At 49.4% G+C, this 17775-nt stretch overlaps 2 protein-coding genes across 4 annotated transcripts in view; both read right to left on the bottom strand.

The window, feature by feature from the left end:
* Nucleotides 1-298: 298 nt before the first annotated feature.
* Nucleotides 299-2343, bottom strand: LOC147706643 (uncharacterized). The gene is made up of 3 exons (XM_086929642.1): nt 2295-2343; nt 1673-2020; nt 299-1393 (listed from the first exon to the last, which is right to left on the bottom strand). Exons 1-3 carry the CDS (start codon nt 2341-2343, stop codon nt 450-452), a joined length of 1341 nt encoding a protein of 446 aa, XP_086785768.1. The 3' UTR covers nt 299-449.
* Nucleotides 299-17775, bottom strand: part of LOC147706642 (pregnancy-specific beta-1-glycoprotein 11-like) — a 205885-nt gene continuing 188408 nt past the window's right edge. For all 3 annotated transcript variants that reach the window (XM_086933130.1, XM_086933129.1, XM_086933131.1), the window contains 3 exons: nt 12740-12889; nt 6002-6358; nt 299-3411 (listed from right to left, as the gene is read on the bottom strand). In XM_086933130.1, coding sequence (XP_086789256.1) covers nt 3407-3411; nt 6002-6358; nt 12740-12809 — 432 coding nt within the window. In that variant the 5' untranslated portion in view covers nt 12810-12889 and the 3' untranslated portion in view covers nt 299-3406. The remainder of the gene's footprint in view (nt 3412-6001; nt 6359-12739; nt 12890-17775) is intronic.

The raw sequence follows: 17775 nt of genomic DNA, 5'->3' as shown, positions 1-17775 counted from the left end.
TACACAAGACAGGTGGGGCCATGTATTACAGTCCTGCAGCGTGCTGCCGCATTGTGGCTGTCTGTGCAATGCTTCATAACATTGCAACCAAGCGCCGGATACCAGTTGACATCTCAGGCAGTGAATCTGAGGGGGACGACCGGCCACCAGCAAATGCGCACCATGCACGCGGGGAGAACCCAGCTGAAGGCCACAGACGTCGCAACCACATCACAGCTAACAATTTCTAGCCCACCCCCTTCCCCCACCCCACATATCACAATTGCATGCAAAATGTAATGATAACACAAGGCGAATGTGTGCTGCAAAATAAATGTATTTGTTTGATTCACAACAGAAAAGGGTCATGGTAAGAACTATTTACAAAAAAATACAGTATTCCAGCATACTGCATGTGAATGTTCATGGCAGGCTTTGCTTCAGCCTGCGCCTGTGTCCCTGACACAATGTCATTGGTGCTTCCTGCGCACATTTCCCAGGCGCCTTTGAGGCTCATCCTCATCCTGGGCAGATGGACCAGGCGTAGCCCTGGTGCTGCGCCTAGGTGGGGGGGCCTGCGTGGCAGAGTTGCTGCTCACGCTGGAGGCAGCCTCACTCGCATCGTCTCCCCCTACTATGGCCGGTAGCACAGGTGTGAGCAGTGGGATCACGGCGGTGGTCAAGTGCTCCAGCACCCGGGTAATCTCCTCGCAGCACTGGACCAGCTGGTGCTGCTGGGTCATAGAGCGCCGCGACAGCTGGGTGGTGGCATTTGCTGCCACATAATTGGAGCGACTATAGGTCGACATCTGGCTCAGCAGCTGGTGGTGGCGCCTGCGTGCAACACTGCACTGCTTCCCCAGCGCAGCAGTATTGGCCTCCATTGCCGCCGTCATGCGCTCAATGGCCGCCGTCATGCGGTCCACCCGCTGGCCGACTCCCGCCACATTGCGGCCGATCTTCTGCAGCTGGAGCTGGATGGCTCCTTGCTGCTGCGACTGCCTCTGGTGTAGACGAAGCATTCGCCGCTCCACACTCATGCAGGCATGGAGATGCCCTTTGCCCCTCCTGCTGTTCTGCCGCTGTGTAGCGGATGTGGCTGGCCCAGATCGTGGTGGACGAGCTGCAGGTGTTGTAGCAGCTGGTGTCGCAGGTGCGGCAGGCACTGGAGGCACATTGGTGGGGGGCCTGGCCTTGGCAGCCGGTGGGCCTGCAGATGTTGCAGCAGGTAAGGTGGGGGGACTGGCCTTGGTAACCGGTGGGCCTGCAGATGTTGCTGCAGGTAAGGTGGGGGGCCTGGCTGCTGGTGTTGGCGCAGCGGCAGGGGATGGTGGCTGGGTAGCGGGTAGGGATTCCTCCTCCTGGGCCTCCTCGACGATCACCAGCCTCTCACTGTCACTGCTATCATCCGCACCTGTGAGGGTAAGTGGATACTCATTAGGTGCATGTGACTGTCAGACGTGCAGATGTTACATGCATGCTGGGTGACATTCCCTGGATGGCTGTGGATTTGTGCGCTTTGGAACCTTTCTGGCCGCATTGTGGTACTACTACATTGTGGACATACTACGTCTCCCACAATGCCTCAGGGCATTTCCTGATGCACAACATAGGCATGATTAAGGGCCAATGAGTGAGCCTATTCGGGCAGGGACGGTCATAGGGGACAGGGTCGCAGTCGCATGCCACTTACCTTGGGTGTTTTGGGTGGGGCGGGAGGAGGCCAGAGTGGTCACGCCAACACACGCCTCCCTCTCCAAGGTGTCCTCTACCTGGTCCTCCAGGGGGGTGTTGGGTGGGACAGTCGGTCCACCACCTCCCGTGCCTGATGACTTACCGAGGCGCGCCGCCACCTTCTCCTTGGCACGCCCTCGGAGGTCGTACCAGCGCTTTTTAAGCTCCTCCACCGACCTGTCTGCAACGCCAACAGAGTTCACGCTGGAGGCAATCCCCACCCAGATCCTCCGCTTCTCCTGTTCTGGGAAATTAGAGGCGTCTTGCGCCGACAGCCTGGGTATCCGCTGGTGATTGGCTGTTTTTCCTCAGGAGAGGCAACTTTAAAGAGTCTCGAAAGGATGGACGAGGAAGAGGAGCGTACATAGCGATGAAGGCTCCTGTGTATGTTAGGGGTAGAAGGGCAGATCAGACGTGAATCTGGACAGGGCACACAGGCAGGGATGCCACCGGGCTGGGTTTATACAGTCACACCCTATATTTTCGTGCCGTTGCCACTAAAATAACATTTGAAAAACAGTAACATTTTGTATATTTTACCTTTTGAAATCTAGTCCTAAAAACGCAAATTAAGAAATCACTTGACAAGTGGAAGGCTGCTTGAATAGGATTCAGAGGCTTAATTCCCATGTTAAAAATATTACACAAGGTGTCTGTTCACCTCCCATCACCTGGCACTTCCACTACAGCAAAACGTAAAGAACATGCCAGTGTTGTATTCTGATAAAGGTGTTAATCCTACACATGAAGGGGCTGGAACCAGACTAAAGAGAGAGTGACAGAACCGAGGGAGTGGGAAGAAACAGAGACCCCCGCAGGGAGAAAGGACCATTCGGTGGGCGCGGAGAGGACCCTGGTCACATGTAAAGACAACGTACAGGCAGAAATGGAGGTAGAAGGGAAACCAAGCAGGGAGAGGGGAGCAGTGGGAGAAACTATAACAAGCATTGGCAATGCCAGTGGGTCTTGCTTTATAGAAATGTTGTATGATAATGTGAAGTAGTACATGTAAATAGCATGGAAATAGATATGTATTTTGGTAAAAGCAAAAGAAAAACCTGCTGAATGATATGGGTGTAGGTTGAGAGGTCAGGTGACAGTTGCACGGTCAAACTAGACCTAAGAATCCAAGCGGGGGAAGGACTGCCCTCTGTCCAGCTGTGCCATCACCACAGAAAAACACCATAAATGATCTACTTATCTAAGACACTTTAATAGCATTCCAATGTCACGCGCATGCCCCTGAAAGTTAAAGCTTGCCCAGCTGAATAAATAAGCAAAATGATCACAGCTGCCAGAGGGCAAGATTTTTTTTTGAGGAAGCCAAAAACTTCTACTCAATCAAAACATTTACTCCTGGGTTCCAACATGTGGGCGGAGCCAACGCCCCTCTCTAGTGATGGTCACATCATTGCCTGGCAACAGCTGCACTGTCCAGCCAGCTCCTAACAAGGGGACGCAGGACAGAGTTAAGAGCCAAACAAGAGAATATGCAGGAAGAAAAGTCTGAGGATGGCCGCGTCAAGGTAGGCTTCGGGAAGAAAGACACTCTTTGTAGCCTGGAATGGAGCAAGCAGCCAGATCTTGTGAACACCGACAAGATGGAAGCCCCTTGGGTGACAGCGCAGGTGGCTGAGGGTGCAGGAGGTGTTGGCTGCGCCCTCATACTCTGGATCAGAAGATAACTGGAGAATCAGGCTGTAAAAGAGTTTGAGAAACAGGTTAGATGAATTTGAAGCACTAAATCATTTCAATTAACACAATAATCAGCTCACAGCACACCCCCAACAGCTCTGACCGGGCCCTCCTCCCAGCTCTCCCACAGCAGCTCTGAGCTGTCCCTCTTCCCAGCCCACCCCCAGCAGATTTGAGCTGTCCCTCTTCCCAGCTAACCCCCAGCAGCTCTGAGCTGTCCCTCCTTCCAGGACACCTCAAGGAGCCCTGAGCTGTCCCTCTTCCCAGCCCACTGCCAGCATCTCTGAGCTGTCCCTCCTCCCAACTCACCCCAGCAGCTCTGAGCTGTCCCTCTTCCCAGCCCACCCTCAGCAGATCTGAGCTGTCCCTCCTCACAGCCCTCCCCAGCAGCTCTGAGCTGTCCCTCCTCCCAGCCCTCCCCCAGCAGCTCTGAGCTGTCCCTCCTCCCAGCTCACCCCAGCAGCTCTGAGCTGTCCCTCCTCACAGCCCTCCCCCAGCAGCTCTGAGCTGTCCCTCCTCCCAGCCCTCCCCCAGCAGCTCTGAGCTGTTCCTCCTCACAACCCTCCCCCGCAGTTCTGAGCTGTCCCTCTTCCCAGCCCACCCTCAGCAGATCTGAGCTGTCCCTCCTCACAGCCCTCCCCAGCAGCTCTGAGCTGTCCCTCCTCCCAGCTCACCCCCAGCAGCTCTGAGCTGTCCCTCCTCCCAGCTCACCCCAGCAGCTCCGAGATGTCCCTCCTCCCAGCTCACCCCCAGCAGCTCTGAGCTGTCCCTCCTCCCAGCTCATCCCAGCAGCTCTGAGCTGTCCCTCTTCCCAGCCCACCCCCAGCAGAATGGTGTTGTCCTTCTTCCCACAAAAGGCAATCAGCCAAATGGAGCTGTGCTTCCTCCTAGCCCACCCATAGCAGGCTGGTGTTTAACCTTGTTCCCAGTCCATCCCCAAAAGGCCAACCAAATGGAGCTGCCCTTGCTTCCAGCCCTCAACCCCCCCCCCCCCCCCCCCAGCAAAATGGTGTTGTCCTTCTCCCTACCCCAGGCCACCTACGAAGTGGAACTGTCATTCCTCCCAGTCCCTCCACAGTGGAATGGAGCGGTGCTTCCTCCCAGCTCATCCCTGGCAGGATGTGTAGTCCTTTCTTCCCATCCCCAGGAATCCAGACAAATGCAGCTGCTCTTCCTCCAGCCTTCTCCAGAGGACAGCAGATGGAGCTGCTCTTCATTCCAATCCAACCCCAAGAGATATACAGGATGGTTCTATCCTTCCTTCCAGCCCACCTCAAGAATGGAGCTGTGCTTCAAACCAGTGCGCCGCCATTAGGACAGCGGAATGGTGTGGTCTCTCTTTCCAGACCAACCCCAAAGGAGCAGCAGAATGGATGTGTTCTGCTCCCCAGTACACCCCATGGTTGGAAACACAGCACTGACTTCCTACCCGCCCATCTCAAGAAGGCCAGCAGATTGGAGCTGTTCTTCTCCCCAGGGCACCACCTTTAGAGCAGCAGAATGGAGCTGTGGTTCAGCTCCAGCACTGCTAGGGAGTGAGGCGTCCATTACTACAGCTCACTGGTCACCAGTAGGGGCTTCCAAGAGTGCCCCAACTTTTCTATTCTTTCAGAAGTTTGAGTCAGAGACAGAGAGAGAGACAGTCAGAAACAGAGAGAGAGAGAGTCAGAGACAGAGAGAGAGAAAGAGAGAGTCAGAGACAGAGAGAGAGTCAGAGACAGAGCGAGAGAGAGTCAGAGACAGAGAGAGAGAGAGAGTCAGAGACAGAGAGAGAGTCAGAGACAGAGAGAGAGAGAGTCAGAGACAGAGAGAGAGAGAGTCAGAGACAGAGAGAGAGAGAGAGAGAGAGAGAGACAGAGAGAGAGAGAGTCAGAGACAGAGAGAGAGAAAGAGAGAGTCAGAGACAGAGAGAGAGTCAGAGACAGAGCGAGAGAGAGTCAGAGACAGAGAGAGAGAGAGAGAGAGTCAGAGACAGAGAGAGAGTCAGAGACAGAGAGAGAGAGAGTCAGAGACAGAGAGAGAGAGAGTCAGAGACAGAGAGAGAGAGAGAGAGAGAGAGAGAGAGAGACAGAGAGAGAGAGAGTCAGAGACAGAGAGAGAGAAAGAGAGAGTCAGAGACAGAGAGAGAGTCAGAGACAGAGCGAGAGCGAGTCAGAGAGAGAGAGAGAGAGAGAGAGAGTCAGAGACAGAGAGAGAGTCAGAGACAGAGAGAGAGAGTCAGAGACAGAGAGAGAGAGAGAGAGAGAGAGTCAGAGACAGAGAGAGAGAGAGAGAGAGAGAGAGAGTCAGACAGAGAGAGAGTCAGAGACAGAGAGAGTGTCAGAGACAGAGAGAGAGAGAGAGTCAGAGACAGAGAGAGAGAGTCAGAGACAGAGAGAGAGAGAGAGACAGAGAGAGAAAGTCAGAGAGAGAGAGAGTCAGAGACAGAGAGAGAGAGAGTCAGACAGAGAGAGAGAGAGTCAGAGACAGAGAGAGAGAGTCAGAGACAGAGAGAGAGAGAGTCAGAGACAGAGAGAGAGAGAGAGTCAGAGACAGAGAGAGAGAGAGAGAGAGAGAGTCAGAGACAGAGAGAGAGTGCTGCACAAACACTTACTTGAGACTGTTAACTGGACTGTGGCTTGAGCGGGGTCAGAAGGGGTTATGATCTCCACGGTGTAGCTCCCAGCGTCTCCGATTGTAAGGTTTGTGATCTTTAAGGAGCCGTCCCCATAGACAGTCTCTCGGCCAGAGAAGTTGTATCCAAAGTGCGTGAGATTGAATTCTGGATTATAGGCCAGGATGGCATTCTTCCAATATAGATCATGCCCAGCATCTCTGTACCAGTGCACGTTGAATCTTGGGCCATCGTATGAAGGTGTCAGAACCACCTGTCCTCCAACCATGGGCGACTCCGGGACCAGCTTGATGGATATCGGTGACGTCGAGACCCGGACCCCAAAACCTAGGAAGGCTGAAATGGAGTACAGTAGGTGATGGAAGCTTACACACAGTCTGGGGACAGACATCAGGGTAGGACACATGAGATGTTCAGATCAAATGATAAATGCAAATACAAAATAAACAGTAAGAAGAAAGGAGAGGAGAACCCCCTTCACCCGGCACGGAAGACTGTACCTGAGGTGGACACTCGCCCCTCGTGAGATGTGATTGAGGATTTGAGGTTAACCTGTGTCCACCCTTTATAGATAAGTCAGATGCAAAGATAGACATCCAGACCGCCCAGACACACTTTGCGGTGATCATGGGTCAGACATATACAGAACCCTCAGGATACAAGACCGGTTGCCTAGCTCATGTGGCCGCCCTTCTAACATTAATGAGGTATCTGAGGTGAAATGTCATTCTCATACTAGTGTGAGGATGGCCTTTTTATGAGGACCCCTGACCAGCCCAGTAGGGATTGCATTACCCGTAGAATATGTGGACTGATTCTCTCCTGACCAACAAGGAAGTCATCATGCCCCCTTGAGTTACGTACGGCGAGTAGTGTCGGGGACTCTGCCCCCATCTCAAACTCTAGACTCCTTTTATGACCATCATAGGCAGGATTGAAGAACGTCAAGGAGTGTGACCACTGCCACGGAGAAGGATCCACAAACTTCAGATCGGCTCCCGTCCCCAGCCACAGAGACCAGAGTGCGCCCATCTATAGGGAAGGTCACTGGATGGACCAGCCCCAGAGTGAGCTCAGCTATGGGGGAGACCACTGGATCTTCTGGCCTCAGAGTGCACCCATCTGTAGGGGAGTTCCCTGGATCTACTGGCCTGAGAGTACACCCATCCATAGGGGAGGTCACTGGATGCTGAACATCAGACTCCACCCATCTATAGGGGAGGTCACTGGATCTACTGGTCTTAGACTCCACCCATCTATAGGGGAGGTCACTGGATCTACTGGCCTGAGAGTACACCCATCTATAGGGGAGGTCACCGGATGCTGAACATCAGAGTCCACCCATCTATAGGGGGGGTCACTGGATCTACTGGCCTGAGAGTACAGCCATCTATAGGGGAGGTCACTGGATCTACTGGCCTGAGAGTACACCCATCTATAGGACAGGTCACTGGATCTACTGGTCTGAGAGTACACCCATCTATAGGGGAGGTCATTGGATGCTGAACATCAGACTCCACCCATCTATAGGGGGGGTCACTAGATGGACAAGCCCCAGAGTGCGCCCATCTATAGGGGAGGTCACTGGATGCCGAACCTCAGAGTGCACTCATCTATAAGAGAGGTCCCTGGATACCAAACCTCAGAGTGCACCCATCTATAAGAGAGGTCACTGGATACCAAACCTCAGAGTGCACCCATCTATAAGAGAGGTCACTGGATACCAAACCTCAGAGTGCATCCATCTACATCAGGGAGAGGTCTCTGGATGGACCATCCCTCTATGAAGCCCCTTGTTTCATGTTGCTCTAAGGAACTGTAAGCCTCAGTGCTTGGCAATGCCACTACCTGTTGCCCGCTGAATATTATGCCAGCCACTCTGGCTCACTCTGCATCCTATAAACAGCGGCTTACAACTACTGCGTCCACCTACTGCAGAAGTAAAACTTTCGCTTCTTTCTCTTGATGCCTGTTAGAGGGCCATCCTTGCTTCTACTTCATCCTCTGCCATCAGGTCCTCAGGTCCTCTAGCCAGAGATGCAGCAGAGTCTGGGGCTCACAGCTCTGCTCCCAGAGTAGCCCTGGAGGGCCTTCATTTCCTGAGAGCATTAGGGTCTCAGTATGGAGAAGAGCCCAGTCCCGGATGAAGGATCACATCTTCACTGAGCAAAGGAGAGAGGCTTTGGTATCAGACCAGGTCCAAGCCATCCCTGGCACATTACATCTGAGTCACATAAGGAGGAGGGCTTCTGAAATGCATGCACAGATACCTATGTGGCTGTCCGAGCCACAGCCCAGACTACACAAAACACCTGTGGCATACATGCCACCGGCGAGGAAGGGGGCCCTCCGGCCCAAACTGATGAGAGTAATCCCAAACAGCGACCTACATTTGTTCTGAACATGAAGAAGGGTAAGCATGCATGGTACAGAGAATTGAAGTGTTTCATATGATGGCGAATCCGTTTTCACACCTTTAATTGAGGCAGGGAAATCGAGAGGGTGCGAGGGTGGATAATCCACCAGTTTTGGCAGTGTTTCAGTGAGCGTGTTCTTGAACCTCTCCCTATCCCTAATGTGTACCTAAACCATAAACCTTAAGCCTTACCCCGGCCCTGCCTCTAACTTCATCCTATGACAAACCTAATGTTAACGTGAACCTCAGCCACCACGTTAACACTGCCCATAAATCCATTCCGTTTACATTTTCTCAGCACATTTTATGTTTAATGAATTGCCTTTTCAATTAATTTGTTTCACTTATGTATGTTCAATATACTTGTTTTCTAGTACCAGAGATATTGATTTTTAAAGCTTATATTGAAAAATAGCGCCAAAAAGCACAAAGCACTATTGGGGATATCTGGTCACGCTGGACCGCGACAAAGTTACAAGTTCTGAGATGGAGCAAGAACAATCGCTGGGACCCAGCTAGGGCAGCTAAACAGAGTACCTCAAATCCTGGTTGCAGAGCTTTGCATGAATTCAGGTCGAAGATATGTCATGCAGCCGAGGCAATACGTCGGTTCCGAGATGCATTGGTTCCGAAATGCGACGAGGCTTTGTTGAGAGGTCATGATGCATCAACATTGAGGATCAAGGATGCGTCGGTCCCAATGGCGGTGAAACTGCAGAGGTGCATCGTTGTGGACGCCATCGACAGGGAAGCGAGGAGCTTGCGCCAAGAAAAGAGTTGATGCGTTGATCTAAAGATGTGGGAGACAACAGCAATGCAAGCCTTTTGTGACATGTCCAATCCTCTCAGAAGCAGTGATGCGTCGGTTCTTCTAGGGGATGCGTTGGTGAGCAGAGAAGATGCATCGTTTCTACTGGCAAGTACCTTAGCCCCCTTCCAAGAGTCCAGGACTGGGGTGGAAGCACTTGGCCGGGTAGACTCACAGATGGCAGAGTCCAGGTGCAGGGGTTGGAAGCCTATTCTGTCCCTGAGGCTTCAGATCAAGGGTTCAGCCAACTGGCCTTTGGATTCACTCTGGGTCCTGGGGTCAAGAGATGCAGGTCCAGTCCTTCTCCCCCAGGCAAGAGGACATCAGGTTGCAAATCAGCAGAGCAGAGCAAAGCAGGAGTCCAGCGGAGTGGCAGTCCATCCGCAGCACAGCAGTCCTTCTTCCTGAGAGAACATCCAGAGGTCCAGAAGTGTACCCAAGCGGTGTTGTCGTAGGTCCAGTACTTATACCCAGTGGTGCCCTTAAAGTTGAGGAGACTTCAAAGACATGCTTTTGATGTACACAGATGTCCTCCTTTCCTGCCCTGGCTCCAGTCTACAGGGGATATGTAGTCCTTTCTGTCTGAACAGGACACAGCCTAGTCAAGTCAAGAATAAGTGAGACTGTGCCCCGCTCCTCTCTCCTATCCTGCCAGAGATGGCCCATTGAGACACACCTGAGATCCCATTGTGAGTGGCTGTCTATGAGGAAAACACAAAGTCCCAACAGTTGTGTGATCAGAGGCAGGCTACAGACACCCCAAGGCTAAAGCAAGAAAATGCCACATTTCTAAAAGCACGATTTTCTGAATTGCAATCTATAATCAAACTTCACCAGTTTGGAATTTGAATTGTGATTCCAGAGACACCAGACTTGAAGGGTTTACCTCTTCCCAATTGGAAATTACAGTTATAAAATGTAATAAGTTAATCCCAATGTTCTTCTATGGGAGATCTAGCCTTTCCAGTTGTGAAAAACAAATTTGAGAGTTTTTTACTGCCAGAGTATGTAAAATCTAAAACCACATCCTACCTTTTAAATACATTGCAACCTGCCCTCTGGGCTGGTCACAGACTACCTTTGGGGTGACTTATATGTATAAAAAGGGATGGTTTGGGCCTGGGAAAAGGTTATTTTGCTAGGTGACATGGCAGTGTAAACTGTACACACAGGCTCTGCAATGGCAGTCATGAAACGTGGTTAAAGGGCTGCTCAAGTGGGCGCTGCAGACTCACTAGTAGCATTTAATTTACAGGCCCTGGGTACGTGCATTACCACTTTACTAGGGACTTATAAGCAAATTAAATATGCCAATTGGGGATGAACCAATATTTCCCTGTTTAGGAGAGAGAGGAGTGTTGATATGAGCAGTCCGAATACCAGTTCGGAACCCTTGGAAGTGGTGTTGAAGGTGCTGCTCCTTACTAACCATAAAAGTTAGGAATGTTGCACCAAAATGTTCCAGGAGAACCAACATAAGACTTGGGCCGACCTACCAGTCGATCTGCCCAGGGTGCATTGCTGGTTGACCTGACTTTGCGGTAGCTCCCGCTATGTTCTTCTCTGCAGCAGCAAATCCTGTTCTTCGGGACCTGTCAGCGAAGGTATCTGACCTTGTGGCTTTTGTTTACTTTGTTATAGCGTGTGTTTCGCAACACACACTTTTGGAGGGGTTATAGGGCTTCTCCCCTCACCTGTCTGCACCTATTGTTTTCATATACTAGCACAAAAACCTTCTGCGCTTCAACCAATAGCAGTGCGCCCAGTATTTCCTTCACTGTAAAAACCCTGTCCTGAATCGAATTCTATCTGACCTTGTGGAGCCTGCAGCTTCAACCCGCTGAAGATTTCTGACTTCTAACAAAGTAACAAAGTCAGAAGGTAGAAATCTTCACCACAATCCTGACCAGAGGCTTCCTGACTATGATGTCTCCTCCTCAGACACTGCCGGCTGCCTTGCCCTGCTGAACTCTACTCTCTGAGGAACTTTTCTTCAAAAGTTCTTGTAACTCAGAAATTAAGCTGAGACAGAGCCAAATCCACCCTGTGTAGCTGAAGCGTGCTCCCTCACGGTCGGCCTTAACTTTCGAATTGCAACCAGGTACCCACATTTGGTGTTTTGATCTTTTAGGTATTATTTTACGCTTAAAACTTAAAAATTCATAACTCCTGTTCAAATGCATGGACTTAATTCATTTTGATGTCATTTTTTAAATTAAAATATACTCTATTTCTATAATTTGGTTTGGGATTTCTGTTGTTTTGTGTTTTCACTTTGTTACCGTTTGTGTTCTGTATACATACTTTACACAGGGCCTCTATGTTTTAAGCCTGAAAGCTTTTGTGCCAAGCTACCAGAGGGTTAAGCACAAGTTCAATTGGTGGACTTTCTGGCTCACCCTGACAAGGACTATGGTTATTGCCAGGCCTTCCTGGTTGTTGAGCAGAGTTAGAGCTTGCCAGGGATTTTACCACTTTGAAAGTACTTTTAACCTGTTTTTATTCATCCATAGAACGATCAGAATTAGTGGCTCAGCCCCACGCTTTTCAACATCTACATGGACCCCCTCTCCGTCATCGTCAGACAGCATGGGGTCAGCATAGTATCTTATGCCGACAACACCTAGCTCATCCCCCCTCTCACAAAGAATTCCGAAGACACCAGACTCTGCTTCCAAGAAGAAATGAAAGATGTCACAGCCTGGATGAGCGACAGCTGCCTAAAGCTGACCTTGGAGAAGACCGAGGTCCTCGTCCTTGGATCCTCCTCCACCGCCTGGGACAACACCTGGTGGCCCCTTGCTCACGGAAACCCACCCACGCCAGGATCCTCAGCATCATACTAGACTCATCCCTCAACATGACCCGCCAGATCAACGCCGTCACCTCAACCTGTTTCAACTCTCTCTGCATCCTCCGAAAGACTTTCAAGTGGATCTCCCACGAATGCCGAAAGACCGTCACCCACGCCAAGCAGACTAGACAACGGCAAGGCCCTCTAGGATTTACAGCTCGCTGAGGGCCTGATTCACAAAGATACCCATGTGTAGTAAAGTTTTGAGGGCAGAGTATCTGCACCCGCTGGGGAATCTCCTCATTCGGGGCAGAATGCACCATGCAGAGAATCTGCCCGGAGTGCTGAGAGAGCGCACTCGTAACTTTACCACACTTAGGTACCTTTGTGAATCAGGGCCCGAGTGCTGAGTGTGCGCACTAGTAACTTTACTACATGTAAGCACCTTGTAAGCACCTTTGTTAATCGGGCCCTAAGTGCTGAGAGTGCACACTCATAACTTTACCATACTTAAGTACCTTTGTGAATCAGGGCCCGAGTGCTGAGAGTGCACACTCACATCTTTACTACATGTAAGAATCTTTGTGAATCAGGGCCCTGAGTCTCCGCAGAGGGGCCTCTGTGCAGCCCATGTCTTATTAGCGCTAACTGTCAAAACTACTTTCATCTGCTCCTCGTGATAAGTTCACATCCACTCACCTGTGAGGAGGAAGCACAAGGTTCGGGCTCCCAGGGTGCAAGATGGCCGACTTTGGAAGGCGTTCTCCATTTCGGTTCAGAGCTACGATTGGTCAGGGAGGGGATCTCGCAATACCCGGTGAAAGCCAATGAGACGAGGAACATGGGATTCTGAAAACCAAGCACAGGGTTAAGTGATGGATAAACTGCATCATTCAATATTAAATGGAGAAGCTGAATAAAAAAAATCTATGCTGCCATATTTAAAATCATTGCAATATATATATTATTTTTATTCTTTTTGTTCGAAAGGTCTCTGCACAAGGATTTATGCTTCACTAATAACCTTGTGCTATTCATTGATAAAGTAAAGTGCTTTTTTAAATAGATTAAACAGATCTTGTCAATGCTATTATGTCCATAGATAGTTTTTTTTAAAGTCGGTTTTAATATATAAAATCCTGCTGGCAAAATAGTACTTCTAAATATGAGCCATAGGCAGTTTTTTTTAGAAATCGGTTATATTCCCAAGGAGAAATCGGTGGCTTTTAACTTCTGGATCTAGATCATATGTGAGATACCGAACAAGGGGAGGAATGATTTTTTCCAGTCACTTTTCAGGAGCACAGAGGTTACAGCTTACATTGAGACTGCTTGCATGATCACCACCTGATGTGAATATTACGTCATGTTATAGGTCTTATGGAGTGTGAACCGGCCCCAGTGCTGACGGAGAGGGACAGGTAAACCGCCAGCTAAAGGGGAAAAGTGAAGATTTAAAAAGCAGGGGCCTCATTTATGAGGCCTTGCGTCAGTTTTGCGCTGCGGATGCGTCACTTTTTGTGACGCATCGTCAGCGTAAAACATGCGCCTTGTTGCGCCATATTTAAAAAGTGACGCATCTAGGTAGATGCGTCACTTTTTAAACCCCTGCGCCACATTATACCTGCGTCAGGTATAATGTATGCAGAGGGGGGGTTCCCCCGCAAAAAGCCTCGTAATAGTGACGCAGTGAAATCTATGAGATTTCACTGCGTCACTTTTAGGATGCTGTTGCGTCAAAATCTTGCGCCTGCCTCACAGCAGGCGTGAGACTGACGCAAGCCCTTTCACATGGGGCTTTCCCCATGTGAAAGGACGCATTGCTGGAGTTGCGTCACTTTTGTGACACACTCCAGCAATGCCTCACTTTTGTGTTTACAGATACGTCAGAAATACTGACGTATCTGTAAGTCCTTGCGACATGATGCGTCATACATTTGTAATGGCTGACTTTTTCTGGCTCCTTTAAGAAGGAGAATGATGGAGAGTGACTCCAGCCTATCACCCTTATAGCATAGGGATTAGGACTATAAGTAGGATCCCTGCCTTTTATATAGTAGAGTATTTTCGTGTCCCTTTCTGTAGAATAGGGCTTATGAATTCAAGCTAGGGGATAGATACATAAGTATTAATCATGATTTGCCTATTTGCTAACATGTTAGGATATTTTCCATGGAGTTATATATATATTGCGGGCCCTGTAGGCCTTAAACAAGACAGACTCCATTTTGCCCTCTGCCTGGTAGCTCGAGAGGCCTTCTAGGTCAAGTGTAATGTTTTAGTTTCAAGCTGTTGTTCGCTTGGAGAGAACCGGCTCAGGCTGGCCCTTATCGAAGGAATGTATTTTTCTACACTCCGAAGACACAACTTCAGGCCGGCCGGCTGGGAACGTGTCCTTGGTACGGGGAGGTACAAGAATTTGGTGGGCGGCAGGTTACTGGCCGTAGCTTTCCATGAAGGAACAGGCTTTGATATTAGCGAAGGTGTTAGTTAGTCGACAGTTAGTTCGTAGGCGGCATCTAGCCGTTAGCATCTCTGCTATTAATTATTTCATGGCAGACAGTCGCCATCTTTGAAGTCCGAGAAAGATTTAAGACCGAGACTCTCTGAGAAAGACTGAAGGAGAATTAGCGCGGAGCGCACTGAAACAGAGAGAGAGAGAGACACGGTAGCTAATAACCAGCAAGGTTCCAGTGGCTTGGAGGGAAGCAGACGAGGTTGAGCCTAGCGGTGCAGACGTGTGCTTGTGACGGCTGGGGTGTGACTACAAGACGAGCCAAGACACAGAGACGAGAAGGGAACCTAGATGACTGCCGAGTCCCGACTTCATATTAATAAGGTGATATCTGCCCCTTCCATAATAAGTGCACGTTCTAATCTTTATCTTTCCTTTGCATAGTTCCTATTGCATAGTATTGTGTTATATGTGTTTATTGACAATAAATACCCTAGTTCTTAGTGAACGGATGTGTGCCGAGTATTCTTGTTCAATCTTGGTAAACGTGGCTTCTAGGTGGTTATTGTTTGTTTGAATGGATGAGTAACCCCAATCAGGTAAGTGGTGATCACATAAATAGGGGGCGAAGTGGACCTTCGATGCCAAGGATAAGAGGCACATCATACTATTTGGAAACCGTACCAAATTCTATTATAGTTTTATCCCAAGTAGACAAAGGAGAAACTGTTCCGATAGGTGTTCATAGGAATGTGGTCGTCGTTGATATGCGGCGTTAGTGAGAGCGTTGGGGTGGATTACCAACGCGTATACCCACAGGATTGTGGCTTGTGTAAGTGAGAGCGCTGGGGGGATTACCAGCGTGTAGGTTTGCCGGATTGTAAACCGTTTGGAAAAGAGAGCATTGGGTTCTGCAGGCCCATGTGTAGACGCACCGGATTGTGTGTCATATCTGCCCTGGGGTAGATCAGTCTGGGTCGGAGCGGCCGCGAGACTAACTGATGTGAATAAGATATGGTAGAAAACCTATGCATGTTCATTGCTATTTCCCTATCCTTAGGTACGACTTATATATATATATGTCTATATCCATTGTGAATACGCTCTAAGGAGGGAGGTGAGTACGTTCTGGCTGGGTTATAGGGGCCCCTAGGGGCTGATCCCATCTAAACGGAAAATCCGGCCATTACATCTGGCGTCACGAACTGTTTACGAAGCCTGTGTGCGCTGTATTGTTTTGATCTTGTTGGTTTGCGCTCGGCTCGTACGTATAATATTTTGTGTATAATTGTGTATATAATTTTTGTGTGTCAATATGTTTGCGAAAAAATCGCCGTCTGTTTTTAAGTTACCTATTCAGATTCCCGGCTGGGAGTCTACGCCTTACGAGGCTTTGGCCCTTGAGTGGGCGGATTCTACTGGTTTGAGCGAAAATTGGTCTTCGTGTTTGGAGCAGGCGGAGCCTGCCGATGTGGTGTCGTGCTAACAGAAAGCGCCAGTAGTGAAGGGTGATGAGCTTCCTATTTTAGGACGCAGAGGTTGGATTGTTCTTAATGCATACAGAATTCTTCACGAGAGGTTTGTTCAGTTGCAGAAGCAGTTTAAAGACATGGAAGGACAATGTGTTGAGTTGCAAAATGCGCATACTCTTTTGCGCTGTCAAAATAAATTGCTTGCTGATAAACTTGAGACATATCAGACCATTGCCAAAAGAGCTGCGGTCCGCATTGCACGATACAAGTATAAACATCGTCGTGGTCGTGTATCTACGCGAAAAGTGCGTCTGGTCGCAGCAAAGGCCGGAATGGATTGGAACCCTGATGAGTGGGATGGTAATATCTGGGATTCAAATGCTTCAGACTCCTCGGCTGAGGAGGGTGATAAGCGCGAATCTTCTCGCTCCGGACGTGATTGTAAATTTGCTTCTTATACTGATACTGTTGCTCACGGCGAACGCGCTCGCTCTTCCCATTGAGGTGACGTATCTTGCCCCGATTGTTCTGTTAAATCTAAGATGCGGGCTTCCTCGGAGGCCCTTCCTGAGGTTTCTGCTCATCCTGTATTTTATCGCAAATGACAACAAGCCCCTGGTAATCCAGGTGGTATTGCTTTGGATTGTATTGAAGACTTTACTCAACAGGAGGTTAGTGACATTTTACAACGATTTCGACAACGGCCTGGTGAGGCCTTGCTTACTTGGATGGTGCGCCTTTATGAACTCGGCGCTGCCGGCATTATGCTTGATGCTGTTGATTGTTTACGGTTTTGCTCTTTGAGCTCTGATTCCACTATTCAAGATCATTTTCGGAACTATAATGGTGCTGGTCAAATTACTTTGCTCCAGCTTGCGTCTGACGGCTGTAATCACAAATATCCTACTGAATCTGATTGGCCTGTTAATGACAAGCCATGGTACACTTTGCGCGATGCGTCGCAACGTTTGAAGGAGGAAGTCATGAAAACTGCTATCTTTCTTAGTACTTCTGACAGATTGCTAGATGGTCTTTTAACATCTTCTGTGCGTAATCGCATTATCCGTTCTTCGCCTGTTGCTTACAAGCAGGTCATGATGACTTTATTGATTAATCAAACTGGCAATCCTTTGTCTGCTGTGCTTGAATCGGTTCGTCAGCTGGGTGAGCTGGGTGAGTGGTTTAAACCTGAAAGACAATCTCGACCTGAGGGTCGTACTGCTGGGGACTATAAGTTCTCTAGACGTGACATGTTTCTTGCTCTCATTGCTGATGGTGTCAAAAGGGAGGACATTGACGGGGAGCCTAACAATCGCTTATGGGATATGTTTCGTAAGCGTGGTTTGGATCGAAAGGAGGGTGCCCGTCGTGTCCGAAAGAATGAGTATGATCGTGGTTCTGATGATAGTGGTGATGAGAGACGACGTGTGGATTCTGAACGCCGTGATGATCGGCGTTATGATCGTGATGTGTCCCCTCATCGTGATTACGAGAGAGGGAGAGAGGGGGAAAAAGAAAGGGGGAGAGATGATCGTCTTTCCAACCGATATAGAGAGGAGAGAAGTTATTCCCCTGAAATGAAAAGAAGGGAGGATCGTAATAGATTTTCTGACCGTAATTCACAGTATTTTGAAAATGACAAAAATCCGTTTCGTAATGGAGACAGATATGAACAGGACATTTTGATACCAAAGAAAACAGAGAGTATTTACCCTGACTTGTCTTGGTTGACGGAGCGCAGGAAAAATGACTAGGAAATAGGTCAAGCTCCAGTACACAAGTGGGCTCACAGAGACAACAGACCCTAT

The sequence above is a fragment of the Lissotriton vulgaris genome, chromosome 7 (assembly GCF_964263255.1).
Source record: "Lissotriton vulgaris chromosome 7, aLisVul1.2, whole genome shotgun sequence".
Classification (NCBI taxonomy): Eukaryota; Metazoa; Chordata; class Amphibia; order Caudata; family Salamandridae; genus Lissotriton; species Lissotriton vulgaris.
The sequence above is the reverse complement of the archived record's forward strand: the minus strand, read 5'-3'. Positions and strand labels throughout refer to the sequence as shown.

Coding starts and splice junctions, on each gene's coding strand:
- LOC147706643 (XM_086929642.1), bottom strand. CDS start 2,343: ATGGGAATTAAGCCTCTGAATCCTATTCAAGCAGCCTTCCACTTGTCA. Junction 2,021..2,294: donor AGCAGCCTTCCACTTGTCAA/GTGATTTCTTAA, acceptor GCCTCTCCTGAG/GAAAAACAGCCAATCACCAG. Junction 1,394..1,672: donor CCCCACCCAAAACACCCAAG/GTAAGTGGCATG, acceptor TTACCCTCACAG/GTGCGGATGATAGCAGTGAC.